The sequence below is a fragment of the Solanum lycopersicum genome, chromosome 1 (assembly GCF_036512215.1).
Source record: "Solanum lycopersicum chromosome 1, SLM_r2.1".
NCBI classification, from domain to species: Eukaryota; Viridiplantae; Streptophyta; class Magnoliopsida; order Solanales; family Solanaceae; genus Solanum; species Solanum lycopersicum.
This window is the reverse complement of record NC_090800.1, coordinates 72356132-72382154: the sequence shown is the minus strand read 5'-3', so window position 1 is coordinate 72382154 and position 26023 is coordinate 72356132. Positions and strand designations below refer to the sequence as shown.

General features: G+C 36.2%; 1 protein-coding gene across 1 annotated transcript; it reads left to right on the top strand.

Annotated features, from left to right (window-relative positions):
- Positions 1-6387: 6387 nt before the first annotated feature.
- Positions 6388-7164, top strand: LOC109119298 (uncharacterized). The gene has a single exon (XM_019211768.1). The coding sequence runs from the start codon at positions 6388-6390 to the stop codon at positions 7162-7164; it is 777 nt and encodes a 258-aa protein (XP_019067313.1).
- The last annotated feature ends 18859 nt before the right edge of the window (positions 7165-26023 follow it).

Below are 26023 nucleotides of genomic sequence, written 5' to 3'. Positions count from 1 at the left end.
TCATAGCCTCTCTTTCATTTCAATTATAGCCATTTTAATTGCAATTTTAGTCATTCTATATCTTTGTCAATCTAATTGCAAAACATCATATCCATCTATTTTATTAATCGAATCCTAACCCTCCATCTCTATCTAATCTAACGGTTGAGATCATCTTTTTTTTTAACTCTCTTTTAACACCAAAAGTCCCAAAACCTAAAACTCTTTTTCTCCCTCCCTCTCCTTAGCAGCCCCAGCCGCCTCCCCTCTCCCTTCTCTCTCTCTCTCCAGCGCCGGCCCCCTCTCTCCTCGCCATCTTCCGGTGAAAGCCACCAAAGGCGGCGACGCCCCTCTCTTCTCCCTCTTCTGCCATCTCTCTTATCCGACCAGCAGCCGACGAGGATCACCGGTGACTGGTGAAGCTGCCAGCGGCAACGAAAACTGCTTTCCAGCAGCGAGCAGCCGGCGAGGAGAGCAAAAACCACACTGGCGACCAGCGCACATCCGGCGAGCAGCAGCCCCATTGCTCTTCTCTCTCTCTCTTTCCCGTCGCCTTCTTTTCCCTCGCCCCATCCCCTCTTCTTCTCTTTTTATCCTAGCAGCAACAGCGATCGCCGGCGACACCTTAACAGCAACAGCTACACGGAAACATCAAGCAGTCCGGCGAGCGGCAACAGTTTAGCCACCAGAAGCCACCGGCGAAACCAGACGCAGCAGCAGCCAGGCAAAGCAACCAGCCGACAACAACTCCACGCAGCAGCAGCCGACAACAACTCCCACCAGCAGTTCTGGACAGCGAAACAACGAGCTCGATGAATTTGAAAATGGTTAAAAATGAATTTTTTACAAATCCGTCCAGGTCCGTTCACTTTTGATTAAAATCGCTTTTATTTTTAATTTAATTTTTTTGGTGTGGCTGATTTTTCAATGCTTTGCTTGTTGCATGTTAAAATTATACGGAATCACTATCTTGAACAAATTATATTGTTAATGATCTTTGATTTTTTTTATTTTCTTTGATCCATATAAATATGCCCTTATGTTATATGCTTTAGTTTCTAGTTTCCTTTGAGGTTTTTCTACTGATTTGAAATTTTAGTTTTTCACTCAATATTTGGCTTTCATAATTTGTCTGCAATATGTTTACTCCCTCCTTTCAATGATTCTTAAAATTGGTTAGTAAATCTTGATAAAAATTCAATTTGTTTGCATCTATTTTAATTAATGGATTAAATAAGTTATTGATCATGCTTAAATCTATGAATCTTTGCAATATCCATGCTCACACAAATGATTGAAGTCATTGATGATTTTGTTTGATTTTGGTTTAATTTGATTAATTTGTTTTTCATCCTATGTTAATTTTGACATATTAATCATTTCCTATTATTAAATATAGACAAGATTTTATATTATTTAATATATGAGCAAGTCTAAATGTAATTTCTTCTACCCTTTAATATTTATGTCTAGTTTATATGATTGAATTAATTCAATGTCTAAAATATTCTTTCCTAGTTCATTTTACATGATGTATTATGGTAAATTGAAATTGCTTATCTTAAGTTTGACATATTTCTTACTTGTTTTTATATTTGAAAATAATTGTAAAATAATTATATTTTAGCTCTTATTTGTTTAAGGAAAAAAATATTATCTTCCTTACTTTACTCTTACTCATTTTTTTTAGGGTAATGAAATATTAAAAAAAAATCTGATTTGTCTCTCCTTAAAAAATAAATAAATAATAATAATATTTCTCTTCCTAATTTATTCTTGCTTATATTTGGAAGTGATATATTTTTATTTTGGCTGATTTGAATCTCCTTTTTAATAAGGTAAATAATATGTATAATTGACTCCTTTCAATATCTTTTTTCCTTATTTGTTTCCCCCTTTTTGCTATATAAATAAGGCCCCTCCCTTCATCAACTCACACACTCATTCACTCTCAATCACAAAATTCTCTCATCACTCTCCCTTCTTTCATTGCTCTCTTGCTACTCTAACAATACACTAAAAATCCGGTAATTATTCAAGTGTTCTTCTTCGCTATTTTATTACTTTGTTCGAGTAAATGTTGAATCAATTTGTTTTGCTCAACTGGTTAGTATTCTTAACATTTACACTATCTTTACATTCACACATTTGTGTAAGTTATTGTTTTTTTTTCTATATGTAGAATTCGTCATTCAACAATTGCATATTGTCTCACCTTGACTAATAAGTGTGATTACTTGTGTAGTTATTTGATTACTTTGACATGTTTCAAACTTGAAGTTCAAGTTGAAGATTAATTGAAGAAAGATTTATTTGTTTATTTGAATGTATATATGTATATATATATATATATATATATATATATATATATATATATATTTTCCTATTTTATTTATTCGAATGTTGTAACAATTGTAACTCTAAAGATCATATATATAAATTTATTTGAGGGGTTGTCTAGGGGAGGGGGATTTATATGCCTACTTGTTCATTATAAATTTTTAGAAATCATGACTATAGGTTTGTCTTTAACCACCTAGAATTATTGTTTGTAGGTGTTATAATCCAATCAATTGTTTGATTCTTTGTTAATAAGTCTAAAGAATAATAAACTAGATTCCATTAATTTTTAATGTTAAAATCAAATCATAATAATTTAGTAGGCTGATTAGGTGTTTTAACAATGTTATAACTTTTAGCATCATCTTGTCATGTAGAAACCATGCCTAAGGATTAATTTGTTCATATCATTTAGATTCACAAAAGCATGCATATGTGTTACTCCTTCTTTTGAACACCTAGAAATCATGTCTATAGGCTTGTAAATAATCTTTAACAAAAATTTGTTTGTGCATATTTGTGCCCTCCCCCTAAAATTAGTTAATATTATTAGTAATCCTATTTGTCTTCTTGAAGATTTCTGCATTCATTATGGAATATGTTTTTTTTTAAATACTAAATTAGAATCATTTTATGCATTTAGCAAATTACTTGGCTATTTTAAAAATATTTCATCAAAACCTTGCAACATAATTTTCTAAAAAAAAATTCATTATTCAATCTTCCTTTAAAAATTTGGATTGATTATGACATTGCTTATTTTTTGAAATGAATTATAAAGCACTATCTCCTAACCTATCGTTAGTGGGAAAGTCAAAGGAACTACGAGGTCTAGTTCCAATTTTTAAACCTGACGCGTCCCCGGAAGTACCACCTACCCATGAATTTCAAAAGAAATTATGTGCATTTATATGTAAATGTTATGTGCCTACCTATAAACTAAATCTTTTAAATCATTTTTCAAAAACATAAACTATTTTTAGATCGACCTCAAATCAAAATTGTTTCTATGGTGGAGGAGCGCGATCAACAATATCGTGGCATCATCTCTATAAAGAAACAAACATTTTTTTCAATAAAAATTTTATATTCAAAACTTGCTCAATTTTCAAAACTTTACTTTCTCACATATTAATTGCTTAATATTACAAAATTTTGTTTATAACATAGTCTCACCTGCTTAAATAAAAATAAAACTTGATTGTTTATTTATTGCTATCACCTAGCCTTAAATGATCAAATTAATATTAATTATTTTTGTATTTGTTTTCACTTAGCAAGATTAAATAAATTATTAAATAAAGCGACTTTGTTTGCTAATGGTAACCCCCCACATAGTCTGCATAAGATACGGCCGGGACCCACACTTGTGGACCTCGAGGGATGCCTAACACCTTCCCCTCGAGGTAATTAGAACCCTTACCCTAATCTTCGGCTCGTAGACCTTAGTTAGACCTAGTTAAGTTAGATAGGTGCTCTAACGCGCCTTAATTCGTTAGATGGCGACTGTAAACTCAAAAATCCCAAAAGAGTTGTTAGGTCGTGCACAAAACCCATTTTTTGCGAAAATGGGGCGCGGCAGAATGGCGACTCCACTGGGGATATTAGGTTTTACCATTACGTGCTAATTGCTTATTTATGTGGGGTTTATTTCATTTTTGGTCATTTCATTATCTGTTAGGTGCTTACCATATTTAGTTTATTTCGTTGTCTTATTTATTGTCTTTTCTCCATGTTCCACCCTTTCCCTTTTCCTTAATTGTTTATTATCATGTTTCACCTCTTCCTTTTCCCCTTATTTGCTTACATGTTTAGTCTCGTATCCTCTTGCTTTATTTGCGTAGTTTTCATGTTTAATTTCCTTTATTCATGCTTATTTATCTATTTATTGTTTATAAACTGCCTATGTGTTACCGCTTTCCAATTTAAATGTTAAATGTTTATTGCTTTGATAATTGACATCCCGCTCATACTTCCCCCAATTGGGACCCTCTTCCTTTTTTATTTTGTTCTCGTGATGTTGTGCCTTTGCACCTCTCACAACTACTCCAATCTTATTCAAATACCTATTATAGAGAGTCGGCATATGCGTGGACGTAGTGGATAGTTTTACTACCGCGAAGCCACGAGCCTCTCGCATAGAATCCCTTTCAAGTCCGTGTCAAGCCACTCTTAGAAGTCCTGTTAAGTCATACATGATGCATAAGCCCTAAGTGATTTGACCCTTGGCGTCAGTCCATATAATTAGTAGCCAGCCTCTCGTCAAAAGGGCCCCAACACCCTTAGACAAATTGCATATTTATGTGTCAACGTGATCATAATAATTAATTCAAGCCAACATTGCCAAAATGGAGTTTAGAAGTCGTTTGTTACTTTGTTTGCAGAGTCATGGCTCACCCTCACTTTCCCAACACGCAAATGGTGGTCAAAGTTAATCCCATTTTGAAGACTTGGTGGAAAGATATTCAAAAAAATTGAGAGTTAGAAGCAAATGAATTGTTAGGCGGCCTCACTGCTTTGATCTCCGTAGAGTCAGATCGTCACTTAATCAAGGCATTGTTGAAATTCTGGGACACTGAGAGGTTAGTCTTCAAGTTCAAGGATTTTGAGCTAACCCCAACAATCGAAGAAGTTGGAGGATTCATGGGTCTCGATACAAAGAGCTAGAAATGATTGTTCCACATAAGCCAAGTCTAAGATCTTTTCTGAAGCAAATGGGCATGTGTCATAATCCAAGTCTACTTTGTCTGAAAGAAGTTTGAATTTCTTTAGAGTTCTTACATTCACGCATTGGGGATGAGAAAGGTCATCAAAACTTTCATAGAGAATTTGCTTGCTCTTCTGCGAAATGGGAAAGGTATCGTCTTAATGCATTCGTCGTCGCCCTATTAGGCTCATTGGTTTTTCCTAGAGAAGAAGGAAAGATCTACACCGGTTTGTGTTACGTGGTTCGTAAATGTTGGCTCGAGGTGGGAAGACCTTGGACCCCATGATACTTGCAGAAATTCTAAGAGCTTTGACTGCATGCACCAAAGGCAAAAGATACTTTGAGGGGTGCAACTTTCTGCTGCAACTTTGGGCCGTCGAACATTTCTACCAAAGAGCTAATAAAGTAGACATTGTTAGAGGGACTATGGGGAACAAAATTATCAACCATACCCTAAGGATGAAACATTTTATCTCCCCTGTGGGAACAGAGGACTGGTTCACATACCTAAAGGAGCGCTCAACCATTGAAATCCAATGGAAGTATTATTGGTTGAAGCCACGACGTGCCATCATAAGAGGAAATGAACTTTACTTCATTGCTTATCGGTTTGAATGATGTGCAACCATACGCACCACTTAGAGTCCTTCGACAATTCGGACAGATCCAAATGATACCTCTGCGATCCCACATGAGCCACTATGGATATGACTTTGGGTCAGAATTACCGCAAGTGAACACTATAACTATCGATGTTCAAAAGCACCGACCCTTCTGCACACCTGAATATTATGTATGGCTTTTAGAGGATGCAGAGCATAGAGATTTGAGTGAAGGAGGTCTTCCTGGTTTTGGCAATGAAAAAGAGAGAAGATGGGCTCGCAACCTCCTCAACACCGATTATGACATAACCCCAGAAATGAGGAAGCAGATTGTGCCTAACATTGGAGAGCAGCATAATTAAAGTTTTTTTATTTTTTTTCTCTTTATTCCCCATATGTTACCCCTAGCCCTTTAGTTATATTTAGATTGATGTAATAAATAGAAATTATTTCAATAATCAAAAGTCGTTTTATTGTCTAACTCTAAACTCTAAATTGGCAAACAAGGCTTGAATTAATTATTATGAATCACTTACGTGTCGCTTAGGCCTACTCTGGCTCAACGAGGTTCCATGAATTTAGGGCGTTTATCTCAAAACAACGTGTTGATATTTTCCTAACCCCTAACTCTTTTCTTTTGATTCTATTGTTTTCCCATTTCCCAAGGTTGATCTGTCCATCATCCTGGCACATACACGATCAAAAGGGACCCCCACTTCTCCTTCTTCTCAAAGAGTAAGCTCCAAACACAAAGGTAAAATGGTTGACGACAACAGCACCAATGAAAGGGTAGAAGCTTCTGAGGGAGGACAACTTCAAAATGATCTTGTCCTAAGACTTGAGCGCAAGATTTCACAATTGGAAGAAGAGGTATCCCACATGCGTGATTTGGCCAAGTTGTATATCTCTCTTGGAACCCGATTTGGAGAAAACATAAACAATCCTCCTAACCAAACAGCCATGCCAAACAATCCTCCAATCCATATATCCCCACCTGAACCCACTCGTCCAAATACCTTTCCACCACCCCACGCCCAAAATACCCACGTTCCATTTCACCACTATCACCAACATACCAAACCAACCTTCCCAGAAACAACCCCAAATGCAAATATCCCATATACTCTTGGGAACAACAATCCCAATCCCATATACGTTGAAACTGCCCCTCTGACCCATGACCTCCATGAATCAGAGTCCCATCAAAAAGACATCCTAATAAAAACCCTGACTGAGAGATTAAACAACTTGACCAACAGGGTACAACATGTTAAAGAAAACAAGAAGTTGGGAGGATTGAGCTATGAGGATCTGTGCATGCATCCTGATGTAGAACTACCCGAGGGGTACAAGCTCCCAAAATTTGAGACGTTCAATGGCATTGGGGATCCCAAAACCCACCTACGAATGTATTGTGACAAACTTGTAGGGGTGGGGAGAGATGAGAGGATACTCATGAAGTTTTTCATGAGGAGTCTTACTGGGGAGGCCCTATCATGGTACATTGAGCAAGACTCGCGGAAATGGATAAAATAGGTTGATATGGCAACTGACTTCATGAATAGGTTTTACATTCAAAATTTGAAGAAGAAACCAAGTGATTCCTTCAGAGAATATGCCATAAGATGGAGGTTTGAGGCGTCTAGGCCAGACCCCCTATGGAAGAATCTCAAATGAAAGATTATTTCATCCGTGCCCAAGAACCCCAATACTATGACCGAATGATGCTTGTGGCTGAAAAGAGTTTCGCTGAAATCATCAAACTAGGCGAAAGAATTGAAGAAACCATAAAGAATGGGACTATCATCAACTTGGAGGCTTTACAAGCAACCAACAAGGCTCTGCAATCTGGTGGAATGACAGAGAGTCGAAAGAAAATAGGTTCTGTAATGATGGCTCATGGAACTAGGACCCCTTTGAGGCACAAGACAATAAACCCACCATCATCCCCATACCCTCAACATCCCTCAGCTCCACCCCCTATATCTCCCCAACCCATGCCAATATATTACCAAAACACTCCTCCTCAATATTTGCATGCCTCATATCCTGTCTATAATGTTCAACCAACACACTTCCAAACTCCACCACCCACTCAAACACCTAATTACCGAAACAGACCTTCCTATGAAAAAAGACCCACAAAAATCTATACCCTTTGGCTGAACCGATAACACAACTTTATGAGAGACTGAAACAGGCTGGGTATGTCTCCCCAATTCCTGCATTACCTGTGGATGTTCGCGCAAAATGGTACGACCATAACAAAGTCTGCGCATACCATTCTGGGATGAAGGGTCACACCACCGAAGTTTGCAGAGCCCTTAAGGATAAGGTTCAAATGTTGATTGATACAAAAACCATCCAACTCAAAGATCCTACACCGAATGTTGCGAATAATCCTCTTCCTAACCATCAAGTCAACATGGTGGAAGCTGGTGATGTCTGGGATTGGGAAAAATCTATTTGGGCCGTCGAAACAGAAGAAGCCATGTCTACCACTTCCCAAGCACCACTAATATTGCAAGGACTCGCCCCATTTGAAGTAGAAGTTGCTGCACCCAGACCACCGTTCACTGTCTATAAGGCATCCTCCCAATATAATGTGATACGCATGCTGTACCTTGGGATTACAACAAAAGAGAAATGAATGTGGAAGAGACAGATGTTGCAACAGGGGTCACCAGATCTAGAAGAATTTACACTTCTGAAAATTTGGTTCAGGGAAACTCTAGCAAATCCAAAGCACCAGTCGTAGAGCTTGAGGATCAAGGTATTTGGAAAAAGGTTAAACCTAAAGAATACTCTGTCATTGAGCAGCTGAGTAAAACCCCATCCCAAATATCAATTCTGGAGTTACTGCAATCTTCCGAAACTCATCAAAATTCCCTTCTGAAGATCTTTGGTGAAGCTTATGGCCCATCTAACATCACTCATGGAGAGGTATCCCAAATGGTAGGGCAGGTCTTTGAGGCTTACAAAATATCTTTTCACAAAGATGAGCTGCCACTCGAAGGAACAACTCACAATAAAGCTGTGTACATTTCGGTTCAGTACCAGGATAAGGTGATAAACAAAGCATTAGTTGATGCAGGTTCAGGTTTAAACATTTGCCCTCTGAGCACACTAACGAGGCTGGGCGTGGATAGTACAAAAATTCAGACATGGAAGATGAATGTGAGGGCATTTGATGACTCTCAAAGAGGCACTATTGGGGAGATAACCTTGGACATGCTCATTGGTCCTGTCACTTTCCCCATAGCTTTCCAAATTTTGGACATCCCTTCATCGTACAACTTATTGTTGGGTCGTCCATGGATTCATATGGCTGGAGCGGTTCCATCTACTCTTCATCAATGCCTGAAGTTTGAATGGGATTACGAAGAGGTTGTAGTCCATGGAAAAAAGGGGCATCCTGTATACGCGATTGAAGGAAGAGAGAATATGGATGGTGAAATGTACCATACAGTGGAGCTTGTTGGTAATATTGAGTTGCAACCTTGGTTCAGCCAAAAAATCATAGATATGATGGCCTGGTTTGGTTTCGAACTTGGGAAAGGTTTGGGGGCTGAATTGCAAGGGATAGTCGAACCTATACAGCCTATTCGACATTCCACCACTTTTGGTTTGGGGTATAAGTACTCCACCGAAGAATGGATCGATTGGAAACCACCTAGAGATGGGTACTACTATCCATTGAAGAAACCCATACCGCCATTGTATCAATCATTTCGATCAGCAGGTTTCATGGGAGGCAGTATTGATGAGATCTCAGACGACTTGAAGGGGTTATGGCTAACCAAAGAAGAGGGGAAAGTTTGCAACGTCGTGATCAACGAGGAGGAGAAAGGGGGCCCTAGTGGAAGCAAGGAAGCAAAGATCAGCGTCAGCAACTGGACCTCGACTCCTTCCAAACCTCGTCGAGCATCTGGGTAGCCTTGGAAGATGTTTTTCTATCAAGTTTTGATTTAAATAAAAGATTTTTTAATAAACGTTTTAATTCCCATCCCCTATATTGCTTTCGAATAAGGACTTATGAAATTTTCAAATCTTTATCAATAAAGTTCTTTTCCCCCTTTTTTTGTCTTATATTTAATTTTTTGCTATTTTTTTTCTCACCAGCAAAATTCATTATAAAAATGTTGAATCTGAGACTATGGCATACAATGAGACTGCTAAACTTAACATTAATGACTTAGAAGAAGTCGAAGACAATGAGGTTCCCGAGGAGTTAATCAAAAGGGTTGAGGAATTCGAGAAAAAACTCAATCCAAATTTGGTAGAGACAGAAGTGGTGAATTTGGGAAATGCAGAGGTGATACAAGAAACCCGAGTAAGCATCCATATGACAAAAGAAGACAAGAAAGAGTATACCGAGTTTCTCATAAAGAATAAGGATATTTTTTCGTGGTCCTACGCAGACATGACAGGGCTAAGTACTTCAATCGTAGCCCATCGACTGCCCACTGATCCAGCATGTCCTCCGGTAAAACAGAAGCTGAGAAAATACAAGCCCGAGATGAGTCTGAAAATCAAAGAAGAAGTATCAAAGCAATTAGATGCTGGGATACTCCAAGTGACAGAATACCCAACTTGGCTTGCAAACGTCGTTCCAGTGCCCAAGAAAGACGGCAAGGTCACAGTTTGCGTGGATTATCGAGATCTCAATAAAGCTATCCCTAAAGATAACTTCCCATTACCAAACATATACATACTGATTGACAATTGTGCTAAGCACGAAACTCAGTCATTTGTGGACTGCTTTGCCGGCTACCATCAAATTGAGATGCACAAAGACGACGCTGAGAAAACTGCCTTCATCACGTTGTGGGGCGTCTATAACTACAAGGTGATGCCTTTTGGATTAAAGAATGCTGGGGCTACATACATGAGAGCAATGACTACTTTGTTTCATGACATGATCCATAAGGAAATTGAAGTTTATGTGGATGATGTCATTATCAAATCAAAGGAAAGTTCAAATCATCTTGAGGACTTAAGGAAATTCTTTGCCAGGCTACGCAAGTACAATCTGAAATTGAATCCGGCAAAATGTGTCTTTGGTGTGCCTGCTGGAAAGCTTTTAGGTTTCATCGTCAGTCGTCGAGGTATAGAATTGGACCCGTCGAAGATCAAAGACATTCGTGACCTTCCCCCGCCAAAAAGCAAGAAGGAGATAATGAGTTTCTTAGGGCGACTTAACTACATTAGTCGTTTCATTGCTCAATCTACTGTCATTTGTGAACCTATCTTCAAGCTGTTAAAAAAGGATGCTGCAGTGAAATGGACAAGTGAATGTTAACAGGCATTTGACAAGATCAAAGACTATCTATCCAATCCTCCTGTGTTAGTTCCACCAGAGTCAGGTAGACCATTACTTTTGTATATTTCAGTATTGGATAATGCTTTCAGTTGCATCTTGGGACAACACAATGAAACAGGGAGGAAGGAGTAAGCAATATATTATATGAGCAAGAAGTTCACATCGTGCGAAGCCCGATACTCTCTATTAGAGCGTACCTGTTGTTCTCTAACATGGGTTGCCTAAAAGTTACGACATTACCTCTCATCGCATACTACTTATCTGATTTCAAGGATGGATCCTTTGAAGTATATCTTTCAAAAGCCCATGCCCACAGGTAAACTGGCAAAATGGAAGATATTGTTGAGCGAATTCGACTAGTGTATGTCACATAAAAAGCAGTGAAAGCACAGGCATTAGCAGACCACATGGCAAAGAATCCCGTGGACGATGATTACAGGCTGTTGAAGACCTTCTTCCCAGATGAAGAGGTGGCCTTTGTGGGAGAGGACATTTCTAAAGAATATGATGAATGGAGAATGTTCTTTGATGGAGCTAAAAATCTGAATGGATCCGGCATCGGGGCTGTTTTCATCTCACCCACTGGGCAACATTATCCAGTATCAGCAAAACTCAGATTCCTTTGCTCAAATAATATGGCCGAATACGAAGCCTGCATACTAGGTCTCCGACGGGCGATTGACTTGGATGTCCAGGAAATGCTAATAATAGGGGATTCAGACCTATTGATCCATCAGGTTCGAGGTGATTGGGCAACAAAAAATCGAAAGTTGTTACCATATTTAGAGTGCGTGCATAGGCTATGTAAAAGGTTTGTCAAAAACAGAATTTAGACATGCACCAAGGGTCCAAAATGAATTCGCAGACGCCTTAGCCACTCTGTCTTCTATGATTCGACACCCTGATCACAATTACATCGATCCTATTCACATTCATATATATGAACAACCAGCTTATTGTTTCCATGTTGAGGAAGAGCCTGATGGAAAGCCTTGGTACGATGACATTAGAGGATATTTGAAGAGTGGTGAATACACAGAAGATGCAACAAGTGTACAAAAGCGTACAATTTGAAGGTTAGCAACCCAATTCTTTTTAAGTGGGGAAATCCTCTATAGGAGAACTCCCGATTTGGGGCTGCTAAGATGCGTCGACGCAAGAGAGGCTCGCAGGCTGGTCGAAGAGATACATGCAGGCACATGTGGCCCTCACATGAACGGTTTTACATTAGCAAAGAAGATTCTGAGATCAGGATATTATTGGCTAACTATGGAGACATATTGCATTCGCTACGTCCAGAAATGTCATCAATGTCAGACTCACGCAGATATGATTCGAGTACCTCCGAACGAACTCCATGTCACTAGTTCACCTTGGCCGTTCGCAGCATGGGGCATGGATGTCATTGGTCCATGCAGGCACATGTGGCCCTCACATGAACGGTTTTACATTAGCAAAGAAGATTCTGAGATCAGGATATTATTGGCTAACTATGGAGACAGATTGCATTCGCTACGTCCAGAAATGTCATCAATGTCAGATTCACCCAGATATGATTTGAGTACCTCCGAACGAACTCCATGTCACTAGTTCACCTTGGCCGTTCACAGCATGGGGCATGGATGTCATTGGTCCAATCGAGCAAACAGCATCCAACGGGCACAGATTCATTCTTGTCGCAATTGACTATTTCACCAAGTGGGTTGAGGCCACCTCCCATAAATCAGTGACAAAAAAAGTTGTGGATGACTTTGTCAAAAATAACATTATTTTTAGGTTTGGAATTCCTGAGTCAATCATCACTGACAACAGCACCAACCTAAACAGTGACCTGTTGAGATCAATGTGTGAGAAGTTCAAGATCAGTCATCGAAACTCTACAGCATACAGGCCACAGATGAATGGGGCTGTCGAGGCAGAAAATAAAAACATCAAAAGGATATTGCGCAAGATGATCGATAATCACAAACACTGGCAGGAAAAGCTACCTTTCGCATTGCTGGGGTATCGTACCACAATTAGAACTTCCACAGGGGCCACACCTTACTTCTTAGTATACGGCACTGAAGTTGTGATACCCGCCGAAGTAGAGATACCTTCACTAAGGATCATCCAAGAAGCAAAGTTGAGTGATGCTGATTGGATACAAGGTCGGGCAGAGAATTTGGCATTAATAGATGGAAGAAGAATTAACGCCATTTGTCATGGTCAGCTCTATCAGAATAGAATGGCCAGAGCTTTCAACAAAAAGGTTAAACCCAGACATTTCTCACCTGGGCAACTTGTTTTAAAGCGGATTATTCCAAATCAAGACGAGGCAAAGGGTAAATTTTCACCAAATTGGCAAGGTCCGTACATAGTCTCTCGAGTACTGACAGGCGGAGCCCTCATACTTGCAGAAATGGATGGAGAAGTTTGGCCAAAACCTATCAATTCAGATTTTGTGAAAAAGCATTACATCTAGAGATTGGTTCATGCTTTTTGTAATTTGGAAATACGTCAGACCTGATTCCCGTTTAAGAGGGGATACGTAGGCGCTCCTATGGTGTTCGGTCTTATTATAAATAAAACTTTCATTTCCCCCTTTTCTATCGATAACTGGGGCAGAATTTTTGAGAGGGTCTCAAAAATTCCATCAAGATTTCTCCTGGCACATCTTCATACTGGGGCAGAAATTTTGAGTAAACTCAAAATTTCACCAAAAGTTTCTTCTCATCAAGCAGTCAGCTTACGACGTCTTAAATGATAGCTCCACTTTTGAGTCAGACGTTGTAAAGTCTCAACCTATGCCATGGTCAAAGATTCGACATCAACTTTTATTAAATGATAATTTCAAAATCTTTCAAAGTATTTTTTATTTTATTATTATTATTATTATTATTATTATTCTTTCCTTTCCCCCTTTTTATGAAAAAAAACAGACGCTCGAAGAGGTGTGGATGGAAAGCCAAAGGAGCACGCTGCGCCAAATCATGGATACAGATCAACCTCCCCCCTTAAAACTAACTATTTTTCTTTGAATGTAGAAAATACAGATACGTATACAAAGGCAAATGCAACAATCAACATCACCACATTTGAGCCCGACATATGACACTCGATCCTTCCAATAAGGCGGACGCCCAAGCTGATGTATGCCCTCAAGCAACTGCTGTGCTAACAAATTACATTATGCCCGATATTGCATCATTTTGCACCTACGCCTGATATCATACTATGCTCAAAGAACTACATCATTATATTATGCTCGAGAATGCCGAAATGCATCATTTCATGTGCTTGATATTGCATGAGCCCGAAGAAATGCATCATTGCATGTGCTCGATATTTCATGTGCGCGAGGAAATACATCATCGCATATGCCCAATATTGACTTATGCTCGAAGAATTGCATTATTGCATGCGCTCGATATTTTATGTGCCCGAAGAAATGCACCATTACATATGCTCGATTCTGCATGTGCCCGATATTACATTGTGCCCGAAGAAGTGCATCATTGCATTGTGCTCGATATTGCATGTGCCTGAAGAAATGCATCATTGCATATGCTCGATATTGCATGTGCCCGAAGAAATGCGTCATCTCATTGTGCCCGAGACTGCATTGCGAAGTTTGCATAAGCTCAAGGTTGCATCGTGCTCGAAGTTTACATGCGCCCGAATCAAATCAAGTCACAAGAGTATCAACAGATGTCAAAAACAGATACGCTCTCTTTACTCATTATTTATATTCCAAAGGCGTCATCCTCCAAAGGCGTCATCTTTCATGGCCTGCGGACTTCATGTCATGGCCTGAGGACTTATTTTATGCTTACCATGTCCCTAAGGTATCATAGTCTAAAGGCATCATCCTCATGGCCTGCGGACATCATATCATGGCCTAAGGGTTTAATTTCTGTCTATCATAATCCGAAGGTGTCATAGTCTAAAGGCGTCATTTTCGACAACATTTTCATGACCTGAGGATACACCCTGCATATCATGGCCCTAGACATCACAACCTAAGACGTCATTTTGCATGGTCTTAAGGCAAACATTCATGGTCAATATGGGAAATTGCATCATGTTTACATTTACCACTTTTTCTGCTCTAATTACTCTTTTACAAGTTACAGTTATGCAGATTACAGGCAAAGTCGCCTTTTGAACGGCTGTTCACTTGTTTACAAACAAAGGCTCCGACAAATTCTTGGCTACTCGCACTATCATTTCGCTACTCATATATCATTCAGACTACCATGAAGATATATTCGGATTCAACTCGCCACTGTGACCTACTGTCTCTTCATCTAGGCTCGTCCGCCTTACAATGCGACATCTAGGTTCATCCGCCTTACAATGTGACATCTAGGCTCGTCCGCCTTACAATACGACATCTAGGTTCGTCCGCCTTACAATGTGACATTTAGGCTCGTCCGCCTTAAAATGACATTTAGGTTTGTCCATCTTATAGGACATTTAGTCCGTCCACCTTAAAGGGACATTTAGGCTTGTCCGCCTCATAGGACATTTATGTTCGTCCGCTTTATAAGATATTTTGTTCGCTTTATAAAATATTTAGGCTGTCCGCCTTAAAATGACACTTAGGCTCGTTCGCCTTAAAATGACGTTTAGACTCTCCTTATAACTAGATATTTTCATCTATAGTATTATATCTTTATAGTATCAAATCTATTGGAGTTTGACGTTATTCTTCAGAGATGGGTTCAATCCTTCAAGAAGTTAAAGACTATCAAGGCTTGTGATACGTCTCAAACAGATACGCTTTTTATCACCTCTTGTCTATTTAGAACTCATATTTTATTATTATTGGTCATACTTTATCTATTTATAAGCTAACATTTTATCTAGAATTTGCAGATATGATCGATCGCCCTTGATTACAATTATCATGCTATCATCTATCACAACGAGGACCCTATCAATTCTTCGTTCTTCAAACCCCGAGCTTCGCTCAAAGGCTGATAGCCTTACTCTATCATGCTCTTCCTGCTTATCTGTCACGCTCTTCTAGCCTCTCAATCTCTCTTTTCTCGCTACTCTATTCTTATCCATTCAAGCCGATATCGTGCCTTTCAAATACCTTAGAGATCTTTCAATTTTTAAGAGTTTCATTTGCTCTTGAATCTAGAACTATACACGACCTGATTCTCATATAACCAGAGATATGTAGGCGACTTAAAACCAAAGTCTCGGTCGTACCCTTTTTCAACTCTACTTCGCTTCAATTGATCCGCTGACATCTGTCGCCGGTCGGACAAAATCGGCTACTAAGTCAACGTTGGTTGCCTGACAATTCATTCTTCATTCTCAATCAACCAAGGGGCAGCTGTTGACACCCAATTTTGACCGATCTTTGACCCCTTTTTAGGAATACTATTAGATTGAATACGTATTTTAAATTTTAGAATTTTTAGTCGACTTTGCTTTAAAATTATATATTTTAGTATGTTCTACCTTATAAAATTATCGTAGATATTTTAAAAATATTTTAAAATTATTAATGAATTTCAAATGTTTAAAATTTAAATAATTTTTACACTTTCCTTAAAATTATTTAAATTCTAGCCTATTCTATTCCAATTTCTTTCAATTCTAGCCACTTGAATTAGAGTTTTATTACAATCATAGCCTCTCTTTCATTTCAATTATAGCCATTTTAATTGCAATTTTAGCCATTCTATATCTTTGTCAATCTAATTGCAAAACATCATCTTTTAATCTCATCCATCTATTTTATTAATCGAATCCTAACCATTCATCTCTATCTAATCTAACGGTTGAGATCATCTTTTTTTTAACTCTCTTTTAACACCAAAAGTCCCAAAACCTAAAACTCTTTTTCTCCCTCCCTCTCCTTAGCAGCCCCAGCCGCCTCCCCTCTCCCTTCTCTCTCTCTCCAGTGCCGGCCCCCTCTCTCCTCGCCATCTTCCGGTGAAAGCCACCAAAGGCGGCAACGCCCCTCTCTTCTCCCTCTTCTGCCATCTCTCTTATCCGACCAGCAGCCGACGAGGATCACCGGTGACTGGTGAAGCTGCCAGCGGCAGCGGAAACTGCTTTCCAACAGCGAGCAGCCGACGAGGAGAGCAAAAACCACACCGGCGACCAGCGCACATCCGACGAGCAGCAGCCCCGTTGCTCTTCTCTCTCTCTCTTTCCCGTCGTGCCTTCTTCTCCCTCGCCCCATCCCCTCTTCTTCTCTTTTTCTCCTAGCAGCAACAGCTTCTCCAGCAGCAGCGACCGCCGGCGACACCTTAACAACAGCAGCTACACGGAAACATCAAGCAGTCCGGCGAGCGGCAACAGTTTAGCCACCAGAAGCAACCGGCGAAACCAGATGCAGCAGCAACCAGGCGAAGCAACCAGCCGACAACAACTCCACGCAGCAGCAGCCGATAACAACTCCCACCAGTAGTTCCGGACAGCGAGACAACGAGCTCGATGAATTTGAAAACGGTTAAAGACGGATTTTTTACAAATCCGTCCAGGTCCGTTCTCTTTTGATTAAAATCGCTTTTATTTTTAATTTAATGTTTTTGGTGTGGTTGATTTTTCAATGCTTTGCTTGTCGCATGTTAAAAATTATACGGAATCACTATCTTGAACAAATTATATTGTTAATGATCTGTGATTTTTTTAATTTTCTTTGATCCATATAAATATGCCATTATGTTATATGCTTTAGTTCCTAGTTTCCTTTGAGGTTTTTCTACTGATTTGAAATTTTAGTTTTTGGCTCAATATTTGGCTTTCATAATCTGTCCGCAATATGTTTACTCCCTCCTTTCCATGATTCTTAAAATTGGTTAGTAAATCTTGATAAAAATTCAATTTGTTTGCATCTATTTTAATTAATGGATTAAATAAGCTATTGATCATGCTTAAATCTATGAATCTTTGCAATATCCATGCTCACACAAATGATTGGAGTCATTGATGATTTTGTTTGATTTTGGTTTAATTTGATTAATTTGTTTTTCATCCTAGGTTAATTTTGACATATTAATCATTTCCTATTATTAAATATAGACAAGATTTTATATTATTTAATATATGAGCAAGTCTAAATGTAATTTCTTTTACCCTTTAATATTTATGTCTAGTTTATATGATTGAATTAATTCAATGTCTAAAATATTCTTTCCTAGTTCATTTTACATGATGTATTATGGTAAATTGAAATTACTTATCTTAAGTTTGACATATTTCTTACTTGTTTTTATATTTGAAAATAATTGTAAAATAATTATGTTTTAGCTCTTATTTGTTTAAGGAAAAAGAATATTATCTTCCTTACTTTACTCTTACTCATTTTTTTAGGGTAATGAAATATTAAAAAAAAAATCTGATTTGTCTCTCCTTAAAAAATAAATAAATAATAATAATATTTCTCTTCCTAATTTATTCTTGCTTATATTTGGAAGTGATATATTTTTATTTTGGCTGATTTGAATCTCCTTTTTAATAAGCAAAATAATATATTTAATTGACTCCTTTAAATATCTTTTTTCCTTATTTGTTTCCCCCTCTTTGCTATATAAATAAGACCCCTCCCTTCATCAACTCACACACTCATTCACTCTCAATCACAAAATTCTCTCATCACTCTCCCTTCTCTCATTGCTCTCTTGCTACTCTAACAATACACTAAAAATCCGGTAATTATTCAAGTGTTCTTCTTCGCTATTTTATTACTTTGTTCGAGTAAAAGTTGAATCAATTTGTTTTGCTCAACTGGTTAGTATTCTTAACATTTACACTATCTTTACATTCGCACATTTGTGTAAGCTATTGTTTTTTTTCTATATGTAGAATTCGTCATTAAACAATTGCATATTGTCTCACCTTGACTAATAAGTGTGGTTACTTGTGTAGTTATTTGATTACTTTGACAGGTTTCAAACTTGAAGTTCAAGTTAAAGATTAATTGAAGAAAGATTTATTTGTTTATTTGAATGTGTATATATATATATATATTTCCTATTATTCGAATGTTGTAACAATTGTAACTCTAAAGATCATATATATAAATTTATTTGGGGGGTCGTCTAGGGGAGGGAGATTTAGATGCCTACTTGTTCATTATAAATTTTTAGAAATCATGCCTATAGGTTTGTCTTTAACCACCTAGAATTATTGTTTGTAGGTGTTATAATCCAATCAATTGTTTGATGCTTTGTTAATAAGTCTAAAAAATAATAAACTAGATTCCATTAATTTTTAATGTTAAAATCAAATCAAAATAATTTATTAGACTGATTAGGTGTTTTAACAATGTTATAACTTTTAGCATCATCTTGTCATATAGAAACCATGCCTAAGGATTAATTTGTTCATATCATTTAGATTCACAAAAGCATGCATATGTGTTACTCCTTCTTTTGAACACCTAGAAATCATGTCTATAGGCTTGTAAATAATCTTTAACAAAAATTTGTTTGTGCATATTTGTGCCCTCCCCCTAAAATTAGTTAATATTATTAGTAATCCTATTTGTCTTCTTGAAGATTTCCGCATTCATTATGCAATATGTTTTTTTAAAAAATACTAAATTAGAATCATTTTATGCATTTAGTAAATTACTTGGCTTTTTTTAAAAATATTTCATATCAAAACCTTGCAACATAATTTTCTTAAAAAAAAAGTCATTATTCAATCTAAATAATGATTCCTTTAAAAATTTGGATTGATTATGACATTGCTTATTTTTTGAAATGAATTATAAAGCACTATCTCCTAACCTATCGTTAGTGGGAAAGTCAAAGGAACTACGAGGTCTAGTTCCAATTTTTAAACCCGACGCGTCCCCGGAAGTACCACCTACCCATGAATTTCAAAAGAAATTATGTGCATTTATATGTAAATGTTATGTGCCTACATGTAAACTAAATCTTTTAAATCATTTTTCAAAAACATAAACTATTTTTAGACCGACCTCAAATCAAAATTGTTTCTATGGTGGAGGAGCGCGATCAACAATATCGTGGCATCATCCCTATAAAGAAACAAACATTTTTGTAAATAAAAATTTCATATTCAAAACTTGCTCAATTTTCAAAACTTTACTTTCTCACATATTAATTGCTTAATATTACAAACTTTGTTTATAACATAGTCTCACATGCTTAAATAAAAATAAAACTTGATTGCTTATTTATTGCTATCACCTAGCCTTACATGCTCAAATTAATATTAATTGTTTTTGTATTTGTTATCACTTAGCAAGATTAAATAAATTATTAAATAAAGCGACTTTGTTTGCTAATTGTAACCCCCCACATAGACTGCATGAGATACGGCCAGGACCCACACTTGTGGACCTCGAGGGATGCGTAACATCTTCCCCTCAAGGTAATTAGAACTCTTACCCTAATCTCTGGCTCGTAGACCTTAGTTAGACCTAGTTAAGTTAGATAGGTACCCTAACGCGCCTTAATTCGTTAGGTGGCGACTCTAAACTCAAAAATCCCAAAAGAGTTGTTAGGTCGTGCACAAAACCCGTTTTTTGCGAAAATGGGGCGCGACACAACCAGTATTACCTTGAATTCTTTAAACTCTACCTCAAGTTACCCACCATCTTTCGCAACTAACTCCACCATATAGGTCATTCCACCCTCATTTAAGATCTTAACCTAATCTCTTATATCACATAGAAAATTCCCAAAAAAAGTTCACCGCTACTCTCCTACAAATTTTGATACCACAGTTTGTATTAACAATGCTCCACTTATACAAATTAAATATGAACAAGTAACCATGATTTAGTGAAATATATATATACAATTATAGCACACATACAACATAGATGTGAAGTCAAAAGATAATGTGTCGGATCAACTTACAAAAGGCCTAAATAGAGAGGGAGTTGAGAAATCATCGACGGGAATGGGACTATGGCGGAGAACAAGTCATCGTGGCGTTAACTCTACCTAGAAGACTGGAGATCCCAAGATCTAGGTTCAAGGAGATAACACAAAGTCATTGATGACGGTTCAACATTGTCAAAGGAAAAGAAAAATTATTATTATTTTATGGTCCATTCTCATGATGAGACAATGTTTAGTAACCACGATAAAGACATAAGGACTTTTTAATGGTTTCTAAGTTTGATACAGGGAATATCAAATGGTGTATCTATGGGATAACACATTTAGTAATCACCTATGTAAGTGTGAAGTGTAAGCCGCTTCAAGGAGAATCCGGTAAGGCCAGTTTTTTAAGCACTTACTATCCAAGATGTATTCATGGCTGAAACGAACAAAACAATGAGAACTAAGAACAGTTCAAGGGTTGATTGTGTGACATATGTTGTCTAGGTATACACCAAAGCTCGACGATTCAAAGATATCAAATCTACCAATTGACCGAGTATATCCGATATATGTTCACTATGGAAAGTTTAAAGGGAAACCTACTTATCCAGATACGATTAACCTTTACCTACAAGACACACAAGTTTTTTCATGCATATGTTTTAACAATAGCCTTCCCCATTCATGTGGGGGATTGTTGGGCTTTAGCAAGTGTGAATGGAAAAAGAAAAGAGAGAATATGAAAATTGAGGGAACTACTTTGGAGGGAAAATGAAAAGTCATTTGCAAAGTGCAAATGAAAAGTCATTTCTCCCATATCGGCAAAATAAAGGGAAATTGTTGTCCTTATAGAAGGAAACACTTCCATTACTTCTTAAAGAGCTAAGAAGAAGATGCCCCCTCGCGCCGTCGTCGTCGCTTGCTTGGCCTCGGCTTCGGCTTTGGATTTGGCAAATGATGTGATTGATTGATAAATTTTTTGGACAAAATTTATTTAATCAGTTTTTATTAAATCAAATAAATTCTGTTAAAATTATCTCTTATAAATTTGCGGGTAACGGTAACATTCTGAAAAGTTGTTACTCTTTCCGAAAAGTCGTTACTTTTCGAAAAGTCGTTACTTTCCAAAAAGTCGTTATTTTCCTAACATAATTTTTTTTTGAAAAGTTGTTATTTTTTCCAAAAGACACAACTTTCTGGATAAAATGGGTCTGAACAGATTTCACTGAACAGACACGTTCCTTGCTGAAAATGGCTATAAAAGGAAGTCAATTTTTGATTTTTTCAAACACTGAATTTTTTTTCTTCTCTGCATTTATTTTTCTCTCAAATAAAATCAAAGTGTCGATCGCCTGAGTCTGTGACTTGTTGCTGTTCTTAAGTTCATTGAAGTTAAAGAAGTTTGAGGTACCACTATTTCTTTAACAGGTTTAATCCGTTTTATCTTGAAAGAAATTAATCCATAACCTTGGTGAGGGGATTAAATTTCTTAAGGACACACAGTAGTTTCTGTGGACTCGGATTAATTATTGTATTTTTTATTTTTTCTGCTTCATCTTATTTCTGTTTCTGTTTATTAACTTATAAATACAGGTTATTGTAAGAATAACAATAGGTAACAGTGCACCCATAAAAAGCATAGAAGTGCTTTAGTGCAATTGGTCAAATCTCACTTAAGCCTATTCAAAACCTTCAAATCCTGGGTTCGCCTCTTTTTACACGCATATGTCTTATGTTTTGAGGACATTTTTTTATGATAATTGTTGTGTTTTAATTAATAAAAGTATTGTAGTAATTGTGCACTAACCTACATGATTAGCATATATAAGCTAAATAAGAGGCGACGAAAGCGAAGAGAAAATGAGTGCGAAGAAAAATGACCTTGGTGTGCCGCACCAGGCCCTAAACTACTGAACCCAAGTTTTGGCGTACTGTCGGCGCTCTACCCTAGGCAAACTCCAAATTTCCGAACAAATTTTAGTTGATTTAGGATTCCTAATTGGACTAGAAGTGGAACAATTTTTCCTAAACTCTATAAATAGGATGGGGGATTTCATTATCATACTTTGTAAGGAAAAGTTTTCCTTACATATTAATAGCTAAAAAACTTCTGTAGTTTTTCTCTTTTCTTAGATATTAGTAGCTATAGACCCTTGTTATGGGGTTGCGGCTACGGGTAATTCTTGATCATTAATTGTTTTGAATTAATGTTCATTATCTCTTAAATTATTTTTGTATTTTTGTTTTAGTATTTCCTATTTGATCACCATAGAGATTAATATATTTTCTAATCTTGGACTTGGGAAATGAAGAGATAGATAGACCAAAGAATACAAAAAACTCGATGGGTCTTGCATATCACTTGTTCAGATTCGTGTTTAGGATTGACACCCAAACGAATACCAATCTTGATTACTAAATATGATGAAATATAAATATTCGCCAATTGAGTTTGTCTATTTCCACTCAATGATTCAGTAAGATAGTACTGGAGTAGGCAATTAGAAGCCAAGAAATCATGATCATAAATCAACCATGTAAATCAGTAATTTGATAATCATAGTTAATTCATTACATGAGATGTAATATATGAAATCTTAAGCATGTTATAGCCTTGAAATTTTCCAAATATTGTAAGATAATTTTATTATTTAATTCTTGCATTCTTTTTTTTTTTACAAATAAAAATCAAACTGTTTTGGCACTCCTGAAAAAATAATTAGACAAACAATTTGATGAGTTGGAAAGAAGACTCAAAGATCATAATTTGGTGGGTAATGAAGTATATAACTTTTCATATTATGAGAGATATGAATCAGTGGTGGATCTATGATTTTCATTAAGGGGGTTCGAAAAAAAGTTGTGTGCCTTACATTTAAGAGGTTCAAAATCAATATATAAACATAAAATTCTTTAAAGTACCTTAAATGAATAACATAATTTTTTGCCGGTTGTTTAACCTCTTAGTCCGCCCCTTGATATATGATCGATTGAAGTTGATCCTCACTTAATTTTATGCAAATACTTAATAGATAGAAAAAATTTAAACTCGACTAAGTGCCGGAAATTCCTAAATCACTCTAATAAGTTAAAGACTCTAGGTCCTAAAATCCTTAATCTTCCCATTTTGTGAGAACATTGATTATTTACTCGTTTCTAGTTTAAAAATTAATAACATGTCAAAGTTATAAAGTTGGGAGTAGTGATCTCATTGTTAAGCATATACAAATATATAGTGAATTATATAGTTGTCATTTTCACATAAGGATAATTAATTTATCGGTTTTAGGTATATATTATGCTCCAATCCTCATATTATACCTCATGTTCAAATATAGAGGTGTGGTTGACAATAGAGTATATTTTTAGTAATGATAGATTAGATTTTTATTCTTTAGAACATATTTGTGTAATGGGAGGATAACATTTAATTCTATGGTATAATTTTATACAGTTAGGGTGTGTTTGGTACGAAGGAAAATGTTTTCCATGGAAAATGTTTTCCTAGAAAATGTTTTCCTGGAAAACAAGTAGATTTTGGACTTATTTTCTCATGTTTGGTTGGTGAGTAGAAAACATTTTTTGAAAATGATTTTTAGTGTTTGATTTATGAATGAAAAATATTTTTGAGGAACATCTTTTATTTTTACTAGAATACAAAATAATTTATGAAATTGAAAATATTTTTTAAAAACAATTTTTTTTGGGTGGTGGTAATAGAGGGTGGGGGTAGTTGGGGGGGGGGGGGGTAGGAGTGAAAAAACAAAATTTTGAAGTTGATAGTATTTTTAAAAAACAAAATTTATTTTTTGAAGGGTTGGGGGTGAGGGTGAGGGGGTTGGTAGGGTGGGTAGGGGGGCTGGCCGGGAGGGGGGGGGAGGTAGGAGTTTAAAAATAAAATTTTGGAGTTGAAAATATTTTTAAAAAGCAAAATTAATTTTTTGGGGAGGGGGTGGTGTTGGGGGAGGGGGGAGGTTGGTCAATGATCGGGTGAAAAAATAAAAATTGAAAATATTTTTTTTTTAAATTAATGTTTTTCCTCCAAAAAATGTAATTTGAAATTGGATGAGAGCTTTGGAAAATGTTTTCCTTAATTTTTGAACGGAAGTCATTTTCCTTAATTTTGAGGAAAATGAGTTGATTTGGAAAACATTTTCCAAAACTTTTGCCCCAACCAAATATGAGAAAATTGGAAAACATTTTCCAGAAAATGTTTTCCTTCATACCAAACACACTCTTAGATATGATTTATTAATGTATCTCTTGTAAATATGTAGGATAGATGTTAGAAATGCTGAATAATTAGACAATTTATTCAAATATATATATAGATATATATACTAATTAATTTTGCAAAAATGGTGTTAGAGAAGATATTTGTCCCATATTGATTGTTAAAAAAGTACACAATATCTTGTGTCACCCTATTATTTGGATACGCTTATAATTCATTATCGTTTTTAATTATTTAGTTTTTAAACTTAAACATAAATAATTAAAAAGTATACTTTTTTTACTCAAATATTATAAAAATTATTTTAATCCAAACAGGATCTTAGTACTCAAAATCTTGTCTAAGAAAGTGGGTGATTTGAGTGGAAGAATGAATTCATTAACTTTAATTAGGAATCTACAAAAGATAGGATTTCGGCGACAGCACATATGTGTACATGAATATAAAACTATATAATATAGTATAATATAATATAATATAATATAATATAATATAATATAATATAATATAATATAATAATAGTTCAGGCTAATAAAAGAATTTGAGGTTCTTGAAATATTATTGTTCTTTTATTCTCTCAAATCAAAAATTACATTATATTCTCACTAATTATTATTCAGCATTTTACTTCTCTTTTAATATTCCTAACTTTGATATTTTCTTATATACCTTCCAGTTTTAGAATAGATCCTAATTAACTTTGATATGAAATTAAAAGCCTAATCTTACAAAATTTTATCTTTTATTCGACTTATATGATCTTAAATTAAATATAAGATATATATATATATATATATATATATATCAAATTAGCTATTGTTATTGTGGTAAATCTATAATTTAGACGTTATGAATTAGAAATTCTTTTCATCAGATCTATGAATTTTTCGTTCTAATGTGGTGTTTGAAAATAAAATTAAATAATTAAAGTAGTGTATTCACGATTATAGCTTAAGCTTTCAGATAAGACAGTCGTTTACCAAATTTTTTTTTGAAATTATAGTATTAGAGCACTGTTGGCTACGT

Coding starts and splice junctions, on each gene's coding strand:
- LOC109119298 (XM_019211768.1), top strand. CDS start 6,388: ATGGTTGACGACAACAGCACCAATGAAAGGGTAGAAGCTTCTGAGGGA.